The sequence below is a fragment of the Lynx rufus genome, unplaced genomic scaffold (genome assembly GCF_022079265.1).
Source record: "Lynx rufus isolate CCGP_SWC_20201006 ecotype Redwood Valley unplaced genomic scaffold, mLynRuf1.p SCAF_7, whole genome shotgun sequence".
Classification (NCBI taxonomy): Eukaryota; Metazoa; Chordata; class Mammalia; order Carnivora; family Felidae; genus Lynx; species Lynx rufus.
This window is the reverse complement of record NW_025814889.1, coordinates 34,399,890-34,426,384: the sequence shown is the minus strand read 5'-3', so window position 1 is coordinate 34,426,384 and position 26,495 is coordinate 34,399,890. Positions and strand designations below refer to the sequence as shown.

The window sequence follows — 26,495 nt, the reverse complement described above, 5'->3', positions numbered from 1 at the left end:
TTTTCAGTAATTTACTCTTGAAAGTTGTTAAGCTCTGTTACTAATACCTTAAAAATAGCTAATTGATGATGGACTAGAAGTATTAAACAGGTTGGTGAGAATAATATTTAAGGTAGAAAATACCACCTACTCCAAACAGTTTTGTTCAAGTAGGAAGTTAATCCAGAACGCTTTGTAGAGTCAAGCACCAGCATTTTGAAAAGGTTTCCTCCTGCCCCTTTTTCTTCTTTGCTCTGTTCAAATAGCTCATCAGATAGGGCTGATTTTTCAGCTACTTGCTTTTCTATGTATTAAATTTTCTTTGAATATTTTAATCTGCTGGATCTTTTATGTGCATATATGTGTGTACATATAATGATTCAAATCATGTTTCATTCTGAAGGATGCTAAAGTACTCTAGCCTGATAGACAAACTACCAATAAGGACTACTGTGACCCACAGCAGCCTCAAACAGCTCAGGAAAGGAAGTGAAGGGACTGATATACACAAGTAAAGCTTCAGGGAGAATATAGGTAGGTAGACTATCAAGTTCAAGTTTTATAACTATCAAGTTCAAATATCCAAGTTCAAGTTTTATAACTACCTGGTATTTAGTGTAGGGCTTCTAAAAAATTCTAAGCTTACTTTAATGGTAATGTAATATCAGGAAGGTAGTACATAACATCTTATTAAAGAGGTCACCCATGCATCTTACCTCCTTGCAGCATCACTGTAGTATTAATTTGATATTGACCTGTATAAAAGAATGATACCTGTGTCATCAGAACTATTTTCTGAAGTATGTAGACCAGCACTGTACAATAGATACAATGCAAATCACATATATGTAATTTAAAGTTTTCTAGCAACCATATTAAAAATTGAGATTTTTAATATATTTTATTTAACCCAATATATTCAAAATATTAGTTTTAACATGTACTCAATATAAAAATATTAATGAGCTATTTTACCTTTTTTTTTCCTTACTAAGTCTTAGAAATCTAGTGTGCATATTGCATTTTCAATACATCAGTAGCCACATTTCAAATTAAAAAAAAATTTTTTTTACATTTATTTATTTTTGAGAGACAGAGAGAGACAGAGCACAAGTGGGGGAGGGGCAGAGAGAGAGAGGGAGACACAGAACCCAAAGCAGGCTCCAGGCTCTGAGCTGTCACTAGCCACATTTCAAATGGTCATTAGCTGTATGTAGTGTCTAGACATTATTGTGTCATGTGTCACAATCCTAATTAAAATACGAATAGTGTGGCCTTTGGACCCAGAGCTAGCTGGGTGTGAATTCCTACACTGCTGCTTGCCAGCTGTGTGGATTGGGGATAGTCTCTTAGCTTTTCTGAGCTTCAATTTCCTAATGTGTAAAATGATAATAGGTAATATAAAATATAAACATATAAAAATATAAAACTGAACAGTAGGCTACCAATAAGTGGTAGCTATCATCAATATTAAATATTCTTAGGCTGAAGAGATCACAGACCAGATTCAGAGTAGAAATGCCTTTGGAATGGATTTCAAAATCCTATAAAAAGCAAGATTCCTCTCCTTTTTTTACATATATGTTAATATTTTGCCCACAAAAGTTGGGGAGGTAAATTTTATTAAATCTAATATTCAAGCTATTGATGCTTTCATATGCTACTTGGTACCAAGTATTTTTTGTTGTTGTTAATTTGTACATGAAACCAACCATATCTTACACATAGTGCCTAAAACCCTCAATAAATTAGTGAGTGTTGTCATCCTTCAGTGATTTGAGATTTTGGTATGACTAGAACTTACATGGAAATAATCAGAAAGGCTTATCTCTGCCCTCCAGGATTTTATGTCATAAGACTCCAAGTTAAAAATAGAGCTCCATTTACTGCCCTAGTTTATTCCAACTCCTTATATCCTCAATTGGAGAAGTCTTTCAGTGACATGGGTCTTTAATTTTTAAGTGTTTTAAATTTTTTGCCTTTTAAAAAAGTTAAATTTGTGCTTTTAATTTTATTAATGAGATCATTTTGTTACTATTTGATCTTATTTTAATAACCCAAGTGTTTGTTTATCTGCAACATGGAAATCCTGTTGGATAAGTTTCAATTATTTTAAAAGTGTGATTGTTTATCTTGCTGTGTTGTTAACTGCTTTCCCAAGCTGGTAGCGTACCTCTCAGCCTATAGGGAGTGATTGAAGAGAAATGCATACCAAATGTTAAAAGCCACATCTCATACAAAACAATATGTGGAATATATTCTTGGGTACTTTAGCAAAAAGTTCAACAGCAGAATAGTGATTGTATATTTATTCATCTGGAAATTTAGAATTTTCCTTCTTTGTGACCCAGACTTTTAAAAAAAAATCTCTACAGGCCAGTGACATATCAGGCATATCGGGAATGTACACTGGAGACCACAGTTCATGCCAGCGGCTGGAATAAGGTATTAACCAAATTATCTTTTCTCTTACAAAATTTTAGTGTGTTGATAAAGTGCAGGAGAAATTGCTAACGTCATAGAAGTGAAAACTGTTAGAGCTCATTATTTAATGCATAAATCCAATTGTGTAAGTGGATGTTTTTCATTAAAGTGGTTTTTTGCTTAATGCTACAAGTTTTTGGTTGGCCCAGAAATATGTGTCCCATAGTGTGCTGCTCTTCCTATCTGTTCTCAATTTTCCATCATTTCTTCATTTTTCTATATTGGATATGACATTTATCTCCAGGTGGTTGTTACCCTGTGTGTATGTCTTGCAGTAGAAAAGAATAAGAGCTTCACATGGGAGACCACTTCTTCTGGTTTTCTCTTTCTCTCTTTCTGTCTCTCTCTTTTGTTTTTTTGTTTTTTTATTCCTCTGGTTCTCTTAAATGAGTAATACCATTTATGTTTACAAGGTATCTCATGTCACATCTCATTGGATCGTTACAACCATCTTCTGCAGAGAGCAGAATGGACTTTAGTACCTTTTGTTTTGTTATTTTTTTATTTAGTTAGATCAGGTGAGTAATCAGAGAAAAAAGTTAAATGAATTGTCCAGGACCCCTTGGTTAGGAAATATTGGAACCAGCACTAGAGCTGAGATCTCAGATCTTCTGATCCCAGCTTTAGTGTTTTTTCCACTGTACCATACTGCTTATCCATAATCTCAGAGTGTATTATCTATTTATCACCTTGAAAAGGCAGAAAGTCTCAGGGGATGCAATATAGGAAGGCTCAGCTCAGGAAGAAGTGTGGCCCTTAGTGATATTGTGCTAGGAATAAGAAAATTCAGTAGAATTACTTTTATAAATAGGCACGTCTACTCTGAATTTAAGTTTTTATTTCAGACAACAATTCCATATATCCATATATATTCTGTATATCATCACAACAGTTGCACTCCTTAATCTCCATCACCTATTTAAAAAAAAATTTTTTAATGTTTATTTTTGAGAGAGAGAGAGAGAGAGAGAGAGAGAGAGAGAGACAGAGCATGAGTGGGGGAGGGGCAGAGAGAGAGGGAGACACAGAACTCAAAGCAGGCTCCAGACTCCATGCACAGAGCCCAACGTGGGGCTCGAACTCATGAACCACGAGATCATGACCTGAGCTGAAGTTGGACATTTAACCAGCTGAGCCACCCAGGTGCCCCTCCCCATCACCTATTTAACCCATCCTCCCACCCCTGCCCCTCTACTCAGAATTGTTAATAGTATGAGTCCAATCATGTGACCTTACTACCTAATTGATGAGTATTATTTTTATTCACCTTATAATACAGGCTTTAGAAACATTATAGTGTAATAATTATCCTCATAGTCTTTGTAACTGGACTTGTTTCAAATATCAGCTTTGCCACAGACTAGATGCATATCTTTGGACAGTCCATTAAGCTCTCTAAATCTTAATTTTCTTGTTTTTTTTTAATTGTTATTTATTTAAGTAATCTCTATACCCAACATGGGGCTGAAACTTACAACCCTGAGATCAAGAGTTGCTTGCTCTTCCAACTGAGCCAGCCAGGTACCCCTCTAAATCTGAATTTTCATATACATAAAATGGACCTAATAACAACTTATAAATTTTACTAGATTTAAATGACATAATATAGTTAAATGCTTATTTAGCACATTGCCTGACACCATAGTAAGCACTCAGTAAACAGTGACTATTAACATTACATTTAACACCTAAGAACTTGTTCTCAAATAGTCACTATTATGGATGGGGTTCTACTATGTTATTTAACTACAAATAACTTATTTAAGAAGTTTGTTTTATTTCCTTTCTTGGAATAAAAAAACACTCTTATTTGGATGTTTGAAATAGATTTGTTTGTTATATAAATAAAAATGAGCTTAGTTATGATATATTTCTTAGTATATCAAATAACACATATTTAGTTACCTAATATTACTAGCCTTCTTCCCCTATTTTATGTTATCTTTCTGTCACTCTTGACTAGTGACTGTTAATCAATTCTTGTATGTTCTCCTCCCCTTGATCCTGTGGTTATCCTAAAAAAAAAATCTGAGTAAACCCCAGACTTCATTATTTTGTCTTCACCCATCTGATTTTTCCATTCTCTGCTTCATTTTAGTCTCTTATCTGGACCAAAGGCCATGGCTGTGGCTTGAATACCTCATGTAAATGAGGCATGCCAGTTAGAGTATTACTTGCTCTGCTGAATCCATTATTACTCTCCTATTAAGTCCTCTAGGGCTGAAAAGAATATGGCTGTCTGGTAGGTAAAGAAAGCTCAAATGAAACACCCATCAGAGAGAAGAGAGTAAAATGTCCACAGAGCATGCCACATTAGGGATAAACTGAATATCAGTTTATCTGTACAGGGATTCTAAAAGCATCTTGGTAGAATACTCTTTATATCAAAAGAAGAGGAAAAATGTTGGTCACAAACCTGTATTAATAGTTTATTTTTTTTTCATGTTTAACAGTCTTTAATTCAAATGTGAAAATTCAATACAAGCCATTTATAGGACTTGAGACTTGTTCTTTTAAAAACAAGAATGGAGGAATGCAACAAAATGATCTTTCCACTTTTTCTTCAGAAACTTTCAAAGAAAGGATAGATCATAGGGCAGTAAAGATCCATTTAGTCATACCCACTTTTTCCCCCTACCAAGTCTTTCACCCATTCCAAAATTTTAATATACATTCCTGAAGGAAGATTTACTGTTAAGCTTGCTTACTTAATCATTTAAAAATACTTAGCACCAGCTTGCTTCCTATAATGGCAAACAAATCAAATCGTGAAACGACTTCAATATGCATTTCTTCTTTTTAAACCAAGGGGGTACTTATTTGTAGAAAGCAATGCTTAGCCTACAGATACATTTCCCAGAAATGGCATATGCCATTCAAAGGCCTAGATACGCTCATGCTTTCAAACGGAATACCTAGCCTAATGTGCATACAAGCATGAATGGCAAAGTTGAAGATCAATATTTTAACTATTTTTTCTATTTATTTGAAGCATAGTAAAGGAAAAATTGGTACACTTTGGAAATTCAGTGGTGTAATAGTATGATTCTTTAGGAAAAGAAAGTACATATATAAATGTAGGTATGTATGGGGCACCTAGGTGGCTCAGTCATTTAAGCATCCGACCTTTGGTTTTGGCTCAGGCCATGATCTCACAGTTGGGTTCCTCAGCGCTGACAGTGCCAGGCCTGCTTGGGATTCTCGGTCTCTTCTCTCTGCGCCTCTCCGCCCCTCTCCGACTTGCGCTGTCTCTGTCTCTCTCAAAATAAATAAATAAACTTAAAAAAAATGTAGGTATGTGTATGCCTAGAAAAATAATTGAAGTATGTGCCAAAATATTAAATAATATGTAGTAATTATCTCCAAATTATACATTCTTTTATTTCTCTCCACCACCCCTACATGGCTATTGTTTTTTCCCTATGTACTTATCTGCTTCTGAGGAAAAAAGAACACAACCATCAAAGAGAAAAAGCCTTGAAATGCTTAGCTTTGCCTTTTCTTGGGGGTATAGACTCTGCCAGAAATACAGTTATGCTCAAGTGCGTGTGCCATTGGACTGCTAACTATAATTATGTTACTTGTAAAATTCCATAACTGGTTATGGCACATTCATAATCACTGTATTTTTCGACCTTGAGTGTAAATGGCATCCAGAGATACACCACACTTTACATCTTATCTTACTGCCTTCTATTTTTCTCACTCTCCTTATATCTTTTTTGTTAAACTAAACATTGTAGGGGCACCTAGCTGGCTCAGTTGGTAGAGCGTGCGACTCTTGACCTCAGGGGTATGGGTTTGGGCCCCACATTGGGTGTAGAGATTACTTAAAAACAAAATATTTAGGGGCACTTGGGTGACTCAGTCAGTTACGCATCCAACTTCAGCTCAGGTCATGATTTCACAGTTCGTGAGTTTGAGCCCCACATTGTGCTCTGTGCTGACAGCTCAGAGCTTGGAGTCTGCTTCAGATTCTGTGTCTCCTCTCTCTCTGCCCGTCCCCTGCTCACACACGCGTTCTCTCAAAAAAATTAAATAAATAAACCTTAAAAAAAAATCTTTAAAAAATAATAATAATAAAATAGAATAAACATTGTAACTGTAAAAAGAGAACCAGCTATAGTGTTAGTACATACTGTTCATAGTATAATAAACTTTAGAAAAATAATAGCAAAAATAAAAATAAATATATTTGCCTTGGTTAATTTTTAGTGGCATATTTAATCACTAATATTTAAAATCTGTATTATTAAAATTTCAAGCATACGCAAAATCACTCAGCTTCAATAAGTATCAACATATGGCTGGTCTTGTTTCATCTATTTCCCCCGTACTCTTCTCACTCTCCCCGCAGATTACTTTGAAGTAGACCCTAGAAATCATTTTTTAAAAATATTTTTTAAAAGTTTTTATTTATTTATTTTGAGAGAGAAGGAGAGAGCATATGGGTGCATGAGCAGGGGTGGGGAAAAGAGAGAGGGAGAAAGAGAATCTCAAACAGGCTCTGTGCTGTCAGTGCAGAGCCTGGCACGGGGCTTGATCTCACATGAGATCATGACCTGAGCCTAAATCAAGAGTCAGATGCTTAACTGACTGAGCCTCCTAGACGCCTCTCCTAAATATCATTTTTTTCAAAAATATGTTAATATGTATTTTAAGGATGATATATTCCTTTTTTTAACCAACTGATAATACCACTATTTTACCTCAAAATATGAACAGTAATTCTATCATCACATAATCTATTCAGTATTCAAAATTTTCCACTTGTCTCTTAAAGGTATTTTTCTAAGATGATTTGTTTGAATTGGAATCCAAACAAGGCCCATGCATTGCATTTGGTTGATAATTCTCTTGTCTTTACTTTAAAAAAAAAATTAGGATATAATTCATACCATAAAATTTACCATTTTAAAGTATATAGCTCAGTGGTTTTTTTTAGTACATTCACAGAGCTGTACAGTCATTTCTACCATCTGATTCTGGAACGTTTTTATCTTTCCATAAAGAAACCCAGTACTTAGTAGTAGTCACTCTCCATTTCCTGTTCCTCTCAGCCCCTGGCAACATTACTGTCTTTTTAAATTTGCCTATTCTGGATATTTCATATAAATGTGATCATGTAACATGTGACTTAAGTGTCTTTTAATATGTAGGCTTATCCTCCCTCTTGTGTTTTTCTTTACTTACAAGTTATTTCTCTTAAATTTCCTACTTTCTGGATTTTATTGACATCATTGAGATGTCACTTAACGTTCTTCTGTATCTATATTTCCTTTCCCTTGGTAGGTAGATCTAGAAGCCTAATCATATTTAGGTTTAATCTTTTTGGCAAGAATACTTCATTGGTCGTGTTCCCTATTTCCTGTTGCATTACACTGTGTGATACATAATGCCTGGTAGTCTCAAATTTTATTTTGAGGTAGATAGGACAAACATTCAAACCTAATCAATTGATTAGATACAGATAAAATTTGTGGGATATGACATTTATTAGAATTGTTAAGTTATAGCATGGTTACTGAATAGTAGATTGATGGATCAACATATGTATTTTATAATTACAAATATCTATTCTCCTGGAAGAGACCCTTGACGCTGTAAACTAGTATATTTTATTTCTGCACCAGGCAAGCTCATATATTCTTTAATAAAAAGATAATGTTGTTAGCAAAGTCTAACCTATTGGAGGAAGGTGCCATGTAGTACATATGAGGAGACAGTAAATGGAGGTATTCCTTTTTGTTGGTCAAAATTGCTTTAGCATTTCTTTACCAAAGTTATTAGAGGAAAAAATAACTTCTATGTTTTTGGGGATTACTATCATTTAGCAAGGAAATGATTTACAGAGAGGAATTCAAAGACTAAGACTATTTGGTTGCTTTTGAGTCCTAGAGATATGAATAGTGGAGACCTTCTAGGTATGGATGCTTGGGGATCCAGGTTTTTTTTTAAAACACTTTCTTTAGTACTGTGGGAGGGGGAACGCAAAAAAATCTATCGGGTATAAGGTGATAAGTATTGCCGATAGTACGTTGCCAAGTTGATGGAATTGGTTGTAGAAATAACTCATGAAGTTTTGTGTGTGATCACAAAAATTACAGGGCAAGTGAGTTTAACTATATTAAGACCATCTAAATTATACATAAAAGATAGTGGGCTTGGAAGTCCCCACATAGGTCCTTGAAGATAGTATGTCAAATAGGTAAAATAGAGCATGTATCACCAAGAGTGTTACAATTAGAATTTGTTAGTCCTGTAAAATAACATTTCTGCACTCTGGTTACTGAGTTGCAAGAAAGATATAATTGGGTTGGAGAAGATCTGGGAAGGAATAACTTAAATGATTAAAGCAATGGAAGAATGGCCATGTGAAGAACAGACTAAAAGATTAGTAAATTTCAGCCTAAAAAGTATAGTGAACGAGAGGTAATATGATTAAGGACTGAAATTAAGACAGTAGTGAAAGAGGATTACAGATTTATCTCTAGACGATTACATAGTAAAACTAGGGCATCTACTTTTTGATATATGAAAGATAAATTTGGAACAAATAAAAATAAGTATTATATAGCAAGTATAAAGTGTTTACAACTCATTTCCCTAAGACATAATAGAGCTTAAATATGAATAACTTTAAAATATTTCATATTTGTAGATTATTAGGGGAATTTAGAATGTTTTGAGGTACAGAACATCGCAGGCCTTTGAAGTTGATATGATCTAAGTCAGACTGATCAACAAGCTGTACCTTACTGCTTCTGCTAAGACAAAATACTGGATCTAGATGAACAATAGGTTTTTGGGTGGTTTTTTTTTGTTTTTAATAGTATGACATGTTTTCTAATTGTGAAGAAAGCCTAATATATATATTCTTTATAGCCCTATTAGCCCTATACCCCTCCATTAGTGTTAAGAAGGGGTTTTTAAGTATATTTTGGACTGGAGTTCTTTTACAATATTAAAAAAGGAAGATCTGTGTTTGTTGCATTCTTTCTTTCAGTCTTTGAAATAGATTCCCTCAGGACTACTTTTACTTGAAAGCCAAAGAATATTAGTAAGGCTATAAACTCATTGTCTTTTCTGTTTGTCCTCTTCTGTAGAAATATTTTGTTAATCCTCAGTTATTACCTTGGCAATTCAGTAATAAGGAACTGGAATTGGTTTCATTTCCTTTTGCATTCCTTTTCCAGGAATGTGGAGCCTTCTTGATGTTTTAGACTAACGGGATTGCATGCAGATGGTTAATTGAAAATGGTTCGTTCTTTTCAGTGTGCAGCTGTTTTTGGAAGGCAAGGGACTCTAGCATGACTCTTATAAATTTGATGGTTTTTCAATATTGAGCAATAAGGTTATTTGGAATGATAATAATACCTCCTCCTTAGATTTTTGATGACTTTTTATAAAATAGCTGATAATTTTGAAAGTTTTTATTTTCAAATAGATAATAAAAGAACATGGTACAAAATGCAATAAGTACAGAGAGAAACGTACTGAAAACTATTTTCCTACCCTATCACCAGTTACTTCCTTCTTTTCTTAGACTGCCACTATTACCAGTTTTTTATATATTTTTCCAGAGATACTATAGGATTATGCAAGTGTGTGTGTGTGTGTGTGTGTGTGTGTGTGTGTGTGTGTGTGTGTGCGTGTGCGCTTTAAACACAAATGTACCATTATTATACACACTCTCCTGTAACTTTTCTCACTGAAAATAAGTCTTGGTGATTGGGCAGTAAATAATCTAATTCTTTTTAACAACTATATAATATTTTACCAAAATTGATTTAACCAGTCCCTGTTGGGTTGTTTTCAGTCTTTTGCTATTATAAATAATACTTTCAGTGAATTTCCTGTACATGTTTCACAAAAACACACATTCACAGGAGCCCAGTTATTTTCATATAATGATAACTTCCACCACCCTATGGCATAAAAATCTACATGCAGTATTCACAGACATTCTAGTAGGGGGTCAATGTTTTATTCCTTTATTGTGATAAAAGTGAGATTCTATAATGATGCATCCAAGTATCATTTTCTAGTAGTCAACATATAAAATGAATTATAAGAATTTCTGTTTGTTTTTTACTCTCTCATCTTTGCATTGAAGATTTTGGTGCCTCTGATTTTGCTACAACAAATGCTTTTGGAGTTGACAAGACGTGGTCAAGAGGCTCTGAGTGCATTGCTGCAGTTTGGTGTGACATACCTGGAGGACTACGCTGCAGAGTACATCATTCAACAAGGTGGCTGGGTATGAGCTGTTGTGTGTTTTCTTACCTTTAAAAAAAGGTTAAGCTACTCATGGTGCTTGTTTTTATCAACATAGGTTTAATATCAATATTATCATTTAATATTATTTAATATTGATTGCGTGATGATAGCAAAGCAAGACTATTAATACAGTTTTGCTATTAATATTTTACTTAGAGTAATGTGATAGGTGGTGTTTTTAAATAGTTCTTTTAAGTAGTTCTAATTATGAAACATTTTGTACTAACAAAAAACATATAAATAATTAAGAGGAATAATAAAGTGAACGCCTATGTATCTGCCAGCTCATTTGAAGAAAAGAACACAGCAAACATGTTTGGATCCTTTCATGTGCCCCTCCTAGATTCCAGCATGCTTCTACAAGGATAGCTTCTATTCTGAAATTTGTTTTTTTTATAGCTTAGCCATGCATATATATATATAATGAGGATACGTATATATGAGGTATATATAATATATATAATATATTATAATACATATAATATATATATTATGTATAGTATATATAATATATATAATGAGGTATATATAATATATATATAATGTATACATGTATATATGTATGTATATGTATATATATGTATTTATATATACCACACATACCTAGACAATATATTACTTTGTACATTTTTTTTTTTAAGTTTTTTTTTTTTTCAACGTTTATTTATTTTTGGGACAGAGAGAGACAGAGCATGAACGGGGGAGGGGCAGAGAGAGAGGGAGACACAGAATCGGAAACAGGCTCCAGGCTCTGAGCCATCAGCCCAGAGCCTGACGCGGGGCTCGAACTCCCGGATTGCGAGATCGTGACCTGGCTGAAGTCGGACGCTTAACCGACTGCGCCACCCAGGCGCCCCTACTTTGTACATTTTTAACTTTATGTGAATAATACCACATTAAATGTATTTTTCTAAACTTGCTTTTTTTTCACGCAGTGTTACATTCTTGAGACTGTCCTAGGTCATTGTTTCTGAATTATTTTTTTCTTTCTCAGTCCCCTATGGATCCTTTTTTAGACATTTGTATCCTAATCATCTCCCTCCTTTCCCATGAAATTTTAATACCATAGATCTAAGTGTATTTATGTACTGTTGCCTTCTGGAGGGCCACAAGCGATTGTAATACCTAAGATTCCCCCATCTTGCCAAACCAGTTTTAACCCTCGAAATCATCCACACCGAGAATATATGATCTAGGTTAATGTATTGGCTGGTGTTTGGTATTCCATTGTGTAAATATATCACATAATTTATTTATCTATTATCTTGTCAGTAGACATTTTCACCTTTTTGCTATTACAAATATTGCTGTTATGAACATTGTTATACATATGTATACGAGTTTCTCTGAGTATATACTTGGGAGTAGAATTTCTGGGTCTAAGAGTATAGACATGTTCAGTTTACATGATAATGCCAAAGTGTTTTTCCAAAGTGGTTTTCCAACGTACACTCTGTCAGCAGTACATAAGAATTTTTTGTTGCTCTTCGTCTTCTCTAATACTTAATATTGTCAGACTTCTTAATTTTTAAAATCATTTGTAATCTTTTAAAATAAGATTATTTTGTAATAAGTTTAGATTCACAAAACTGTGTAAAGTGTTCTGTATATCCTCCACCCAGTTTTCCCTAGTGTTGATATCTTACTCAGCTATGGTACCCTTATCAAATTGACTTTTCCATATTGATTTCATATCCAGCAAATTTGTTGAACTGTATGATTATCCTCATTATTTATCTCCAGGTTTCTTTGGGTCGGTCTTCTACTTTGAAAATCATACTGTCTGTGAATGATGATAATTTTTTTCCTTGACAAGTCTCTTTTAAATTTATTTATTACACTTATTGCACTAATCAGAATCTCCAGTACAGTATTAATGAAATTGGTATTAAAACTCATCCTTTGTCTTTTTCCTGATGTTAAAATGAGTGCTTTTAATTATTTTACCATTTAGTTGTATCAGTCTAAATGAGTGAGGTTGGCTTGTAATTTTCTTGTATGTCTTCGGTTAAAAAATTTTTTTAATGTTTATTTTTGAGAGAGAGAGAATATGTGCATGCAAGTGCATGTGAGTGGGGGAAGAACAGAGAGAGAGGGAGACAGAGGATCTGAGGCAGGCTCTGCACTGCACTGATAACAGCGAGCCCAGTGTGGGGCTCAAACCCAGGAACCGTGAGATCATGACTGTTAGGGTCAGGCTTCTGGCAGGGTAAAGACAGGAGTCAGAGGCTAAGAAATTTTAGCAGTCAAAGGCTTTCGTGACTCAGGGATAGAGAGAGAGAGAGAGAGAGAGAGAGAGAGCGCGCGCGCGAGAGAGAGAGAAGTCAGGGAAGTCGTGCCGGGTGTGTTGGGGTAGGGTTTTTAAGCTGCAGCGGTTCACAGTTTAGGTCCACGTGGGCCTTTTTCCGCGCCAGGTTGTGCTGTCGCTTGGTGATTGGTTGACCTCCAATTCGTTTTGGCGCACAGCTTTGGGCTTTCCGTTGGGTTATGCTGGCACTCGGTGATTGGTTGACCTTCAGTTCGTTCTGGCGCACCGCTTGGGGCTTTCCGTTGGGTTGCACTGGCGAGATGGCTGTCTCTTCCACTGTGGTTCCAGGGACATCCTAATAATGACTTGAGCCAAAACCAAGAGTCGGATGCTCAACTGAGTCACATAGGCGCCCCTAAGGATATGCTAGCTTCGTAAAATATACAGTTGGGAAGGGAAGAGTGTTTCCTCTTTTTCTATACTCTGGAATAGTATATATGAGGTTTAATTTATTGTGCCTTATCATGCCTGCAAAATCACCTGGTGTTTTCTTTGGGGTAAGTTTTCTGGTTTTTCCTGTCAACTTTTGATAATTTTTCTGGATATTATCCCTAGATTTTCAGATTTATTGGCATAGAGCTGTTCATAATACCCTTTTATTTATTTATTTATTTATTTATTTATTAATTATTTTTGGAGGAGAATACAGTGGATTTTTATTTCTTAATTGTCTTATACCACTTACTTTTAAAAAACATTTTAGGGTGTCTTGGTGGCTCAATCAGTTCAGCATCTGACTCGAGTTCAGCTCAGGTCTCTTGATTTCAGCTTTTCATGATCTCGTGGTTTGTTGGATCAAGGCCCGGGTCTGGCTCTACACTGATAGCACAGAGCCTGCTTGGGATTTTCTCTCTCTCTGCCCCTCTCCTGTTTGCACTCTCTTTCTCTCCTTCAAAATAGATAAGTAAACATTAATTAATAAATAAATTAATAAACATTTTATGTTGGAGAATTTTGAACATGTATGAAAATAGATAAGATAGTATAATGACCCCCATCATTTAAGCCCTAACAGCCATTAACACATTGCCAGTTATGCTTTTTTCACACCCTAGTCATGTCTCTTCTTAATATTATTTTGGAGCAAAATCTAGGCATCATATACTTTTATATATAAAAATTTCAGTATGTAGGGAGGTGGGGGGATGGGTGAAATAGGTGAGGAGGATAAATTAAAAGTATACTTATCATGAGCACTGAGTAATATATAGAACTGAATCACTATATTGTGCACTTTAATCAGCACTGTATTTTAAGTATAGCGGAATTAAAATTTTTTTCAGTATGTATCTCTAAAAAATAAATATTTTATTTTTATTTTTTATTTTTATTTGTTTCAAGAATTTATTTTCTTTTTTAATTTTTTTTAATGCTCATTTATTTTTGAGAGAGAGGGAGAGACAGAGCGTGAGCAGGGGAGGGGCAGAGAGAGAGGGAGACACAGAATCCAAAGCAGGCTCCAAGCTCTGAGCTTTCAGCACAGAGCCTGACACGGGGCTTGAACTCACAGACTGTGAGATCATGACCTGAGCCGAAGTTGGATGCTCAGCTAAGTGAGCCACCCAGACGCCCCACTTAAGATTTTATTTTTAATTACACTACCATTATCACATCAAAAAAGTTAAAAATGATTTCTTCATCAAATATCCTGTTGGCATTCAAGTTTCTTTCTTTTTTTTTTTTTTAAGTTTATTTATGAGAGAGAGAGAGAGAGGGTGAGTACATGCAGGCAGGGGAGGGGCAGAGAGAGAGGGAGAGGGAATCCCAAGCAGGCTCTGTGCTAATAACATGGGGCTCGATCCCACAAACCATGAGATCATGACCTGCCAAGATCAAGAGTCGAATGCTAAACCGACTGAGCCACCCGGATGCCCCAGCGTACAGATTTCTAAATGTCTCAAAAATATCCTCTCTTTTGGATGGGAAGGCAATCTGGCTGCAACATCTGTCACCCTATTGATCACCAGGGCTGATTTGGCTGATCTAGCTGGCTAGGCCCATCTCCCCTTCCTCCCTCAATGCTCCATGTGCATTTCCTGAGGCTGCACACTGGGTTGAAGAGGATGATCTTCCCAGACACCGTTTTGTCAAGGGTGTAGGAATGGCCGCACTCCACTGCTAGAGCCTCCAAACAGGCTCTCAAGCTCCATTTGTAGGAGAACATATGGTAGTCAAGCTTCTAAGACTCCAGACACATCTGAATGAGGTGCTGCATGTGGCAGTCTGCTTTTCTTTAAAAAAAAAAAAAAAAAAAAAATCCTTTCTTTTAATCTTTACAATGTATGGAGTTGTATCTCCCTTTCCATTTTATTATATCTTAATTTCTTCTTAGTTTTTGGTTTAAAATATTTTTTTATTGCCCTGGATATTTGTGTGTATATGTCTTGTTTGTTTTTGTTTTGTTTTTTAATTTTTTTTTTAACGTTTATTTATTTTTGAGACAGAGAGAAACAGAGCATGAATGGGGGAGGGTCAGAGAGAGAGGGAGACACAGAATTTGAAACAGGCTCCGGGCTCGGAGCTGTCAGCACAGAGCCCGATGCAGGGCTCGAACTCAGACTGTGAGATCATGACCTGAGTCGAAGTCGGACGTTCAACCGACTGAGCCACCCAGGCACCCGTTTTTGTTTTTTTTAAGTAAGCTCTAGGCTCAATGTGGGGCTGGAACCCACAACCCCAAAATTAAGAGTCATATACTCTCTACTGACTGAGCCAACCAGGTGCCCCTCTTTTCTTTTTTAATAACTGTAAATTCAAACTTAGAGAAGCTTGCCTTTGTCTTGAAAAACAAAACAAAATAAAACAACAAAGCATCTTATCATTTGCTAACCTGATTTCATTTTAAGAAATAGGTGGTAGTTACATTGCAGGAGTAAAATTTATACCATGAATGATGCAGGTCTTAGTCTGGTGGTAATAAAAGACAATAACATTGTTGCCAAAATTTTAATCTATTGGTGGCATTTGTGGGAAAAGAAGCCCTTGCTAGACAGCAGCCAACTGCTAGGAAATTCTAAAGTGTCATAGGCTAAAGAGGGAATGAGGTTAGTAAAATGCCTCAACAGAGTTTGAATAAAATACTGGATTTGAGAGTTACTGGAACTTGGATATGTAAAAATAGGGTGGTAGGTTGGGTCAGGCTTGTCATGGTCTCAAGTTCAAGTAAACTACTATGATAATACACTACTTCACAGGTCTCACACTTTTCAGGGGCCTTTTCTTTTCCTCAGTAGGTTCTAGCAGAGGTGTGCTCAGTTATTTTCAGTATAGATGCCTAGCTCCAAAGACAAAACATGAGGAAGGAAGAGAGATGGAATGAAGAGAGTGTGCAGAGAAAATACCCCTCTTCTTCCTGTTTTTTCTTTTCCTCATGCTTAAAAGATACAGAGAGTGCCTGAAGAGGAACTAACTCCCCAGGGGAATGGTTTCAGGCCTACAGGATCAGTCAGACGTACAGTCTATACTTTCCTTCAAAGCATCAACTTCTTTCTTTTCTTTTATTACTTCTGACTGAGAGCTGTGGTCTCTGCTGCTGTGCATTTCTACATCAAACAAAAAATCTACTCGTCTTCTTATGGGGAAGGGCTATCACAGTAATCACTTCCTCTTAAACTGCTCTGTCCTAATTCCTGTTGTGCATTCAAAAGAATCTCCTCCATGTCTCCATGGTAGATAGAGGATGAGGAAAGTACATGAGCCAGCCCCCCATTTTCCTCGTTGCCATTATCATTGCCATTGCTGCTGTTCATGGGTAGCTCCACTCAGGAATCTTCCTCACTTATATGGTGTTTTACAACAAGGGAAGAAACAAAATACAGGGGATGTTATTCATTCCCTTCTCCATTTTCAGTTTTATTATGATGTAGTATATTGATGTATATTGTTGTATTGGTGTATATTGTTTGTTATTATAATTTGTTACAGAGAGTATTTTATTCAACTGAAATGTGTGTGCTAAAGAAAAAGCAAAAATATGAATAACTAGTTGTTAATATTAAAAAATTTATAAATTTTTTTTTCAACGTTTATTTATTTTTGGGACAGAGAGAGACAGAGCATGAACGGGGGAGGGGCAGAGAGAGAGGGAGACACAGAATCAGAAACAGGCTCCAGGCTCTGAGCCATCAGCCCAGAGCCTGACGCGGGGCTCGAACTCATGGACCGCGAGATCGTGACCTGGCTGAAGTCGGACGCTTAACCGACTGCGCCACCCAGGCGCCCCTTAAAAAATTTATAAATGTGTTTTTAATCTCTAAATTTGAATGCCCAATCTATATTTCACATTGTTAGGTCTAAGCACTCTGTTTTTTGTGTGTGTGTTTAAAACCAAGAGATTGCTTTTTCAGCTAATTGATGAAAATGTATCCTCTGATACAAAGTATCAGCATGAATCACCTTTAAGGTACTTTGTGTTAAATGTTACATTGACAGGTCTTAAAACCATAATGGTCATTCTTCTAGAGGTCATTGACAATTATGGTCATTGTCTACATGAAGTTGCATGTCAGTTATATAAAGTCTGTAGTATGATTTCCATGGGTGATGTGTTTGTCTTCAGCCACTTGAATACATCAGGGTAAAACAAATTACCTAGCTCTCAAAGTGGAACTAGTTTTGAAAACCTACAGGGAAGGAGGAGGTGATGGCAGCTATAATATGTTAGATGAAGGCTTTGGGCTTATAAATTTGCAGAGGACAGTAATATTTTGTTCTCTGAGTTATAAAAAGAAATGCCTAGGATGAATGCCATTTAGAGTTCTACAGATAATTTTTTTTCCTATGATTTATGTTTTGTGATTGTTTTTGCAGTATATTTGAGATGATTTTTCCATTGTACTGGTATTGAGAAGAACACTTTTTTGAGGTTTAGAAGTAATATGACTGGCTTGAATTTTTTTAAACAGACTGTAGAGCAGTTCTAGGTTCACAGAAATACTGAACAGAATTTACAGAGATTTCTCATATACTATCTGACTGTACACATGCATAGCCTTCCCCATTATCAACATCTCCCACCAGAGTCGTACATTTGTTGCAACTGATGAACCTCCATGGAAACATCATTGTCACCCAGAGACCATAGTTTACATTGCAGTTTACTTGGTGTATATTCCATAATTTGGACAAATTTATAATATGACATATATCTGGTGCACCTGGGTGGCTTAGTCATTTAAGCATCTGACTTCGGCTCAGGTCATGATCCCACGGTTTGTGAGTTTGAGCTCTGTGTCAGACTCTGTGCTTACAGCTCAAAAAAATAAACATTTAAAAATTTTAAGTATAATGACATATCCACCCTTGTAGTATTATATACAGAGTAGTTTCACTGTTCTAAAAATCCTGTGTTCCGCTTGTTTGACCCTCCCTCCCACCTAACCTCTGGCAACCACTGATCTTTTTACTGTCTCCTTGATTTTGCTTTTCCAGAATGTCAGACAGTTGAGACCATGCAGTATGTAGCCTTTTCAGACTGGCTTCTTTAACTTAGTAAGTGCATTTAAGTTTCTTCCATGTGTTTTTTTTTTTTTTTAATTTTTTTTTAGCCTTTATTTATTTTTGAGAGAGAGGGAGAGAGAGACAGAGTGCAAGTGGGGGAGGAACAGAAAGAGAAGGAGACACAGAATCCAAAGCAAGCTCCAGGCTCTGAGCTGTCAGCACAGAGCCAGATGCAGGGCTCAAACTCATGAACCATGAGTTCATGACCTGAGCCGAAGTCAGATGCCTGACTGACTGAGCCACTCAGGTGCCCCTCCTCCATTTCTTATTATGGCTTGATAGCTCATCTCATTTTAGCATTGAATTTTTAGCACTCCTTTGGATGTTTATTTACCCATTCACCTACTGAGGGAGATCTCGGTTGCTTCCAAGTTTTAGCAATTATCAGTAAAGCTGCTACAAACATCCGTGTGCAGGGTTTTATGTGGGCATAAGTTTTAATCTTTTTTTTTTTTTTTTTTTTTTTTTTTTTGAGAGGGAAAATGAACATACATGAACAGGGGAAGGGCAGAGGGAGAGAGAAAATCTTAAGGGCTTCACGCCCAGTGTGGGGTTGATGCGGGGCTCAGTCTCAACGAAACATGAGATCATGACCTAAGCCATAACCAAGAATCTGATACTTTTTAAAAAAAATGTTTATTTATTTTTGAGGGAGACAGAGAGAGAGAAGGAGACAGAATCTTAACCAGGCTCCAGGCTCCAAGCTGTCAGCGCATAGCCTAACACAGGGCTCCAACTCACAAACTGTGACATCATGACCCTAGCTAAAGTTGGATGCTTAACCGACTGAGCCACCCAGGCACCCCCATATCTCATTAGTTTAATTTGCATTTTCCTGATGACATATGATGTGAAGCATCTATTCATATGCTTATTTGCCATCTGTATATCTTTGGTGAGGTGTCTGTTAAGACGTTTGGCCCATTTTTAAACTCAGGTTGGCTTCTCTCACAGTGGGTTTGTTGCCAGAACGCAGGTGTTGTGAAAACCACCTCTAAACCTAAACCAAAATGGGAAAGGAAAAGACCCACATCAACATCATCATCATTGGACACATAGATTTGGGCAAGGCTACCACTAGTGGTCATCTGATCTATATATGTGACAGGATTGACAAAAGAACTTTAGAAAAATTTAAGAAGGAGGCTGCTGAGATGGGAAACGGCTCCTTCACGTATGCCTGGGTCTTGGATCAACTGAAAGCTGAAAATGAACATGGTATCACCATTGATATCTCCCTGTAGAAATTTGAGACCAGCAAGTCTATGTGACCATTATTGATGCCCCAGGACACAAAGACTTTATCAAGAATATGATTATAAGCACATCTCAGGCTGACTCTGCTGTCCTGATCGTTGCTGCTGGTGTTGGCGAATTTGAAGCTGGTATCTCCAAGAATAGGCAGACCTGTGAGCATGACCTAGCTTGTACACTGGGTGTAAAATAACTTATTGTTGGTGTTAACAAAATGGGTTCCACTGAGACACCCTACAGCCAGGAGAGATAGGAGGAAATCATTAAGGAAGTCAGCACCTACATTAAGAAAATTGGCTATAGCCCCAACACAGTAGCATTTGTGCCAGTTTCTGGTTGGAATGGTGACAACATGCTGGAGCCAAGTGCTAACATGCCATGGTTCAAGGGATGGAAAGTCACCCATAAAGATGGCAATGACAGTGGAACCACACTGCTTGAAGCTCTGGATTGTATTCTGCCACCAACTCATCTAACTGACAAGCCCTTATGTCTGCCCCTCCAGGATGTCTACAAAATTGGTGGTATTGGTACTGTCCCTATGGGCCAAGTGGAAACTGGTGTTCTTAAATCAGGCATGGTTGTCACTTTTGCTCCAGTCAGTGTTACAACTGAAGGAAAGTCTGTTGAAATGCACCATGTAGCTTTGAGTGGCTTTGAGTGAGGCTCTTTCTGGGAAAAATGTGGGCTTCAAAGTCAAGAACATATCTGTCAAAGATGTTCATCGTGACAGTGTCGCTGGTGATAGCAAAATGATGCACCAATGGAAGCAGCTGGCTTCACAGCTCAGGTGATTATCCTGAACCATCCAGGCCAGATCAGCACTTGATATGCACCTGTGGTGGATGGTCACACAGCTCATATTGCCTGCAAGTCCACTGAGCTGAAGGAGAAGACTGATCGTCGTTCTGGAAAAAAGCTGGAAGATGGTCCCAAGTTCTTGAGATCTGGTGATGCTATCATTGTTGATATGGTTCCTGGCAAGCCTGTGTGTCTTGAGAGCTTCTCTGACTATCCTCCCCTGGGCCATTTTGCTATTCGTGATATGAGGTGGTTGCTGTGGGTGTCATCAAAGCAGTGAATAAGAAGGCGGCTGGAGCTGGCAAGTCACCAAGTCTTCCCAAAAAGCTCAGGAGACTAAATGAATATTATCTCTGCCACTCCAGTCTCAATCAGTGGTGGAAGAACGGTCTCAGAACTGTTTGTGTCAATTGGCCATTTAAGTTTAATAGTAAAAGAATGGTTAATGATAGCAAATGCATCATAAAACCTTCAGAAGGAACGAAGAATGTTTTGTGGGCCATTTGTTTTGTATGTGTGTGTGGCAGTTTTAAGTTACTAGTTTTTAAAACCAGTACTTTTTATTTTTTTTTATTTATTTATTTTTTATTTTTTTATTATTTTTTTTTTCAAAGTTTATTTATTTTTGGGACAGAGAGAGACAGAGCATGAACGGGGGAGGGGCAGAGAGAGAGGGAGACACAGAAACGGAAACAGGCTCCAGGCTCTGAGCCGTCAGCCCAGAGCCCGACGCGGGGCTCGAACTCACGGACCGCGAGATCGTGACCTGGCTGAAGTCGGACGCTCAACCGACTGCGCCACCCAGGCGCCCCTAAAACCAGTACTTTTTAATGGAAACAACTTGACCAAAAATCTGTCGCAGAATTTTGAGACCCATTAAAACAAAAGTTTAATGAGAAAAAAAAAATCAGGTTTTTTTTTTTTTATGTTTATTTTTGAGAGAGAGACAGAGTGTGAATGGAGGAGCAGCAGAGAGAGAGAGAGAGAGAGAGAGAGAGAGAACTGAATTAGGCACAGAGCCTGATGCAGGGCTCAAACCCACGAACCATGAGATCATGACCTGAGCCAAAGTCAGACACTTAACTGATTGAGCCACCCAGGGGCCCCATTTTTTTTTTCTTATTTAAGAGTTCTTTGTCCCCACTAAAAGGGAGAACTACAGTGCTCGCTTCGGCAGCACATATACTAAAAAGGGAGAACTACAGACCAATTTCCCTGATGAACATGGATGCAAAAATTCTCAACAAGATACTAGCAAACCAGATCCAACAATACATTAAGAGAATTATTTGCCATAATCAAGTGGGATTTGTTGCTGGGATGCAGGGCTGGTTTGATATCTGCAATCAATCGATGTGATACATAACATTAATAAAATAAAGGATAAGAACCACATGATCTGCTCAATAGATGCAGAAAAAATATTTGACAAAATTTAGCATCATTTCTTGATAAAAACCCTCAACAAAGTAGGGATAAAAGGAACATACCTCAAGATCACAAAGGCCATATATGAAAGACCTACAGCTAATAGCATCCTCAATGGGGATGCTTTCCCCCTAAGGAACACGACAGAGATGTCCACTCTCACCACTGTTATTCAACATAGTGTTAGAAGTCTTAGCCTCAGCAATCAGACAACAAAAAGAAATAAAAGGCATCCAGACCAGCAAGGAGGAAGTCAAACTTTCACTCTTCACAGATGACATGATGCTCTATGTGGAAAACCCAAAGTCTCCACCAAAAAAATTCCAGAACTGATACATAAATTCAGCAAAGTCACGGGATATTAAATCAATGTACAGGAATCAGTTGCATTTCTATACACCAATAATGAAGTAACAGAAAGAGAAATCAAGGAATTGATCCCATTTACAGTTGCACCAAAACCCGTAATAAACCCTTGGAATAAACCTTACCAAAGAGGTGAAAAATCTGTACACTCAAAACTATAGAAAGCTTATGAAAGAAATTGAAGAAGACACAAAAAATGGGAAAAAAATTCCATGCTCATGGATTGGAAGAAAAAATATTGTTAAAATGTCAATACTACCCAAAGCAATCTATATATTCAGTGCAACCCTATCAAAATAACACTAGCATTCTTCACAGAGCTAGAACAAACATTCCTAAAATTTGTGTGGAACCAGAAAGGACTCTCAATAGTCGAAGTAATGTTGAAAAAACAAAACAAAACTGGAGGCATCACAATTCCAGACTTCAAGCTGTATTACACAGCTGTAATCATCAAGACAGTATGGTACTGGCACAAAAACAGACATTCAGATCAATGGAACAGAATAGAGAACTCCCAAAATGGACCACAAACATATGACCAACTAATCTTAGACAAAGCAGGAAAGAATATCCAATGGAGGGGCACCTGGGTGGCTCAGTCGGTTGAGTATCCGACTTTGGCTCAGGTCACGATCACCGAGTCCATGGGTTCGGGCTCTGTGTCAGGCTCTGTGCTGACAGCTCAGAGCCTGCAGCCTGCTTCAGATTCTGTGTCTCCCTCTCTCTCTCTGCCCCTCCCTTGTTCACACTCTCTCTCTCTCTCAAAAATAAATAAACATTATAAATTAAAAAAAAAAATATCCAGTGGAAAAAAGACAGTCTCTTCAGCAAACAGTGTTGGGAAAAATGGACAGTGACATGCAGAAGAATGAACCTGGACTGCTTCTTTACACCATACACAAAGATACTCAAAATGGATGAAAGACCTAAATGTAACACAAGGAAGCCATCAAAATCCTAGAGGAGAAAACAGGCAACAACCTCTTTGACCTTGGCCGCAGCAACTTCTTACTTGATATGTCCTCAGAGGCAAGGGAAACCAAAGCGAAAATGAACTATTGGGACCTCATCAAGATAAAAAGCTTCTGCACAGCAAAGGAAACAATCACCAAACTAAAAGGCAACTGATGGAATGAGAGAAGATAGGAAGATAGTGGCAAATGACATATCAGATAAAGGGTTAATATCCAAAATGTATAAAAAACTTTTCAAAGTCAACACCCAAAAAACAAATAATCCAGTGAAGAAATGGGCAAAAGACAGGAATAGACATTTTTCCAAAGAAGACATCCAGGTGGCTAACAGACAGACACATGGAAAGATGCTCAACGTCACCCATCATCATGGAAACACAAATCAAAACCACAATGAGATACCATCTCATACCTGCTAGAATGGCTAAAATTAACAACTCAGACAACAACAGATATTGGCAAGGATGAGGAGAAAGAGAAACCATTTTGCACTCCTGGTGGGAATGCAAACTGGTGCAGCCACTTTGCAAAACAGTATAGACGTTCCTCAAAAATTAAAAATAGAACTACCCTAAAACCCAGCAATTGCACTACTAGGTATTTATCCAAAGGATACAAACATGCTGATTCGAAGGGGCACATGCACCCCAATGTTTATAACAGCACTGTCAGCAATAGCCAAAGTATGGAAAGAGCCCAAATGTCCATCGGCTGAAGAATGGATAAAGAAGACATGGTATATATTTCTATACAATGGAATATTATTTGGTGATCCAAACGAACGAAATCTTGCCATTTGCAACAACATGGATAGAATTAGAGATATTGTGCTAAGCGAAATAAGTCAGAGAAAGTCAAATATCATATGATTTCACTCATATGTGGAATTTAAGAAACAACAAAACAGGTGACCATAGGGGAATGGAAGCAAAAGTAAGATAAAAACAGAGAGGGAGGGGCGCCTGGGTGGCTCAGTCGGTTAAGCGGCCGACTTTGGCTCAGGTCATGATCTCACGGTTTGTGAGTTCGAGCCCTGCATCAGGCTGTCTGTTGTCAGCCCAGAACATGCTTTGGATCCTCTGTCTCCCTGTCATTCTGCCTCCCAGCTTGTACAGTGCTCTGTCTGAAAAATAAATGAACATTTAAAAAAAATGGAATTGTTTTTTCCCAGTCTGTGGCTTGTCTTTTCATTCTCTCAACACTGTCTTTCATAGACCGATATTTTAATTGTAATAAAGTCCAGCTTATCAACCATTTCTTTCCTTGACTGTGTCTTAGTGTTGTATCTAAAAAGTCATCACCAAGCCCAAGGTCATCTAGGTTTTATCTTACGTTATTTTCTAGGAATTTTAGTTTTGTGTTTTGTATTCAGGTCTGTGACCCATTTGGGGTTAAATTTTTAAAGGGTGTAAAGTCTGTGTCTAGATTCATTTCTGTGCATGTGCATGTCTAGTTGTTCCAGCACCATTGTTTGAAAAGACTATTTTTTTCTCCATTGTATTGCCTTTGCTCCTTTTTCAAAGATCACTGTATGGGGCACCTAGGTGGTTCAGTGTGTTGAGCATCCAACTCTTCATTTCTGTTCAGGTCGTGATCCCAGGGTGTGGGATCAAGCCCCACATTGGGCTCCATGCTGAATGTTGGTTGAGCCCACTTAGGATTCTTTCTCTCTCTCTCTCTCTGCCCCTTTCCCCTGCTCATGTGCTCTCTCTCTCTAAAATAAGATAAAATAAAAAGATCAGTTGATTGTATTTATGTGGATCTGTTTCTGGGCTCTCTATTCTATTCCACTGATCTATTGTTCTTTCACCAATACCATGCTGTCTTGATTACTCTAGCTTTATATAGTAAGTCTTGAAGTCATGTGGTGTCAGTCTTTCAGCTTTGTTCTTCAATATTGTGTAGACTATCACTGGTCTTTTGTTGCTCCATGTAAACTTAAGAATTAGTTTGTCAATATTTGCTGAGAGTTTGGTTAGGATTGCAGTGAATCATAGATCTAGTTGAGAAGAACTGATATTTTAACCATATTGAGACTTTATATCCATGAACATGGACTATCTCCATTTATTTAGTTCTTTCTTGATTTCTTTCATCAGAGTTTTATAGTTTGCCTTATATAGATCTTGTACCTATTTTGTTATATCTAAACATTTTGTTTTGGGGGATATTCATGTAATTAGTATTAGGTCTTTAATTTCCATTTCCATTTGTTCATTGTTAGTATATAGAAAAGCAGTTGACTTTTGTATATTAACCTTGTATTCTACAACCTTGCTATTATTGCTTATTAGTTTTAGTATTTTTGTCGCTTCTTTTGGATTTTCATTACATAGATGATCATGTCATCTGTGAACAAGACAGTTTTATTTCTTCTGTAAAATAAAAATTCAACTGAGTAAATTTGATGACCTAATTGACTTTATTCAGTGATTCATGAATCAGGCAGCATCCCATCTAGCAAATAAAAGAAGTATGTATTTATGTATTTATTTAGAGTATCCAGTGGGGAAAGAGCTGAGGGGGAGAGGGAGGGAGAGATTCTTAAGCAGGCTTCATGCCCAGCACAGAGCCCAGTGTGGGGCTAGATCTCATGACTGACCGTGAGATCATGACCTGAGCTGAAATCTAGAGTTGGAGGCTCAACTGACTGAGCCACCCAGGTGACCCAAGGAAAGGCTTTTAAAGGCAGAAAGGAGGTGGGACAAGGAAGTCATAAACAAAAGAAAGGATTATTTCAGGCAAGGTCACCCTTTTTAGGGAGGTAAATGGAGTCTATTGGGTGAATTACCTCACTAGTGCTGACTAGGAAATTCCAGACTGACTGGTTAAGATCACATTCTTAAAGAAGGTTGAACTTGCAGTTAGGTTAGGTATTAAGTCTTGGTTGGTGACAGGGGTTTAGCTCAAGTAAATCCATTTGGGGCCTGTTGTCTTCTTTTTAACAATTCCTTCCCAATCTGTATACATTTTATTTCCGTATCTTACTGCATTAGCTAGGACTTCCAGTACAGTGTTGAAAAGCAGTGGTGAGAGATGACATCCTTGCCTTGTTCTTCATCTAAATGGAAACTTTATAGTTTCACACCATTAAACATGTTAGCGGTAGGGTCTTTTTT

At 37.2% G+C, this 26,495-nt stretch overlaps 1 protein-coding gene and 2 pseudogenes across 7 annotated transcripts in view; 2 read left to right on the top strand and 1 right to left on the bottom strand.

The window, feature by feature from the left end:
* The window catches only part of BCL2L13 (BCL2 like 13), an 89,018-nt gene that overhangs the window by 42,222 nt on the left and 20,301 nt on the right, over positions 1-26,495 (top strand). For 6 of the 7 annotated variants that reach the window (XM_047065123.1, XM_047065121.1, XM_047065118.1 and 3 more), the window contains 2 exons: positions 2,355-2,424; positions 10,580-10,723. In XM_047065123.1, coding sequence (XP_046921079.1) covers positions 2,355-2,424; positions 10,580-10,723 — 214 coding nt within the window. The remainder of the gene's footprint in view (positions 1-2,354; positions 2,425-10,579; positions 10,724-26,495) is intronic. The other variant, XM_047065122.1, reaches the window with a different exon arrangement.
* Positions 16,089-17,028, bottom strand: LOC124501145 (BCL2/adenovirus E1B 19 kDa protein-interacting protein 3-like; annotated as a pseudogene).
* Positions 19,451-21,126, top strand: LOC124501144 (elongation factor 1-alpha 1-like; annotated as a pseudogene).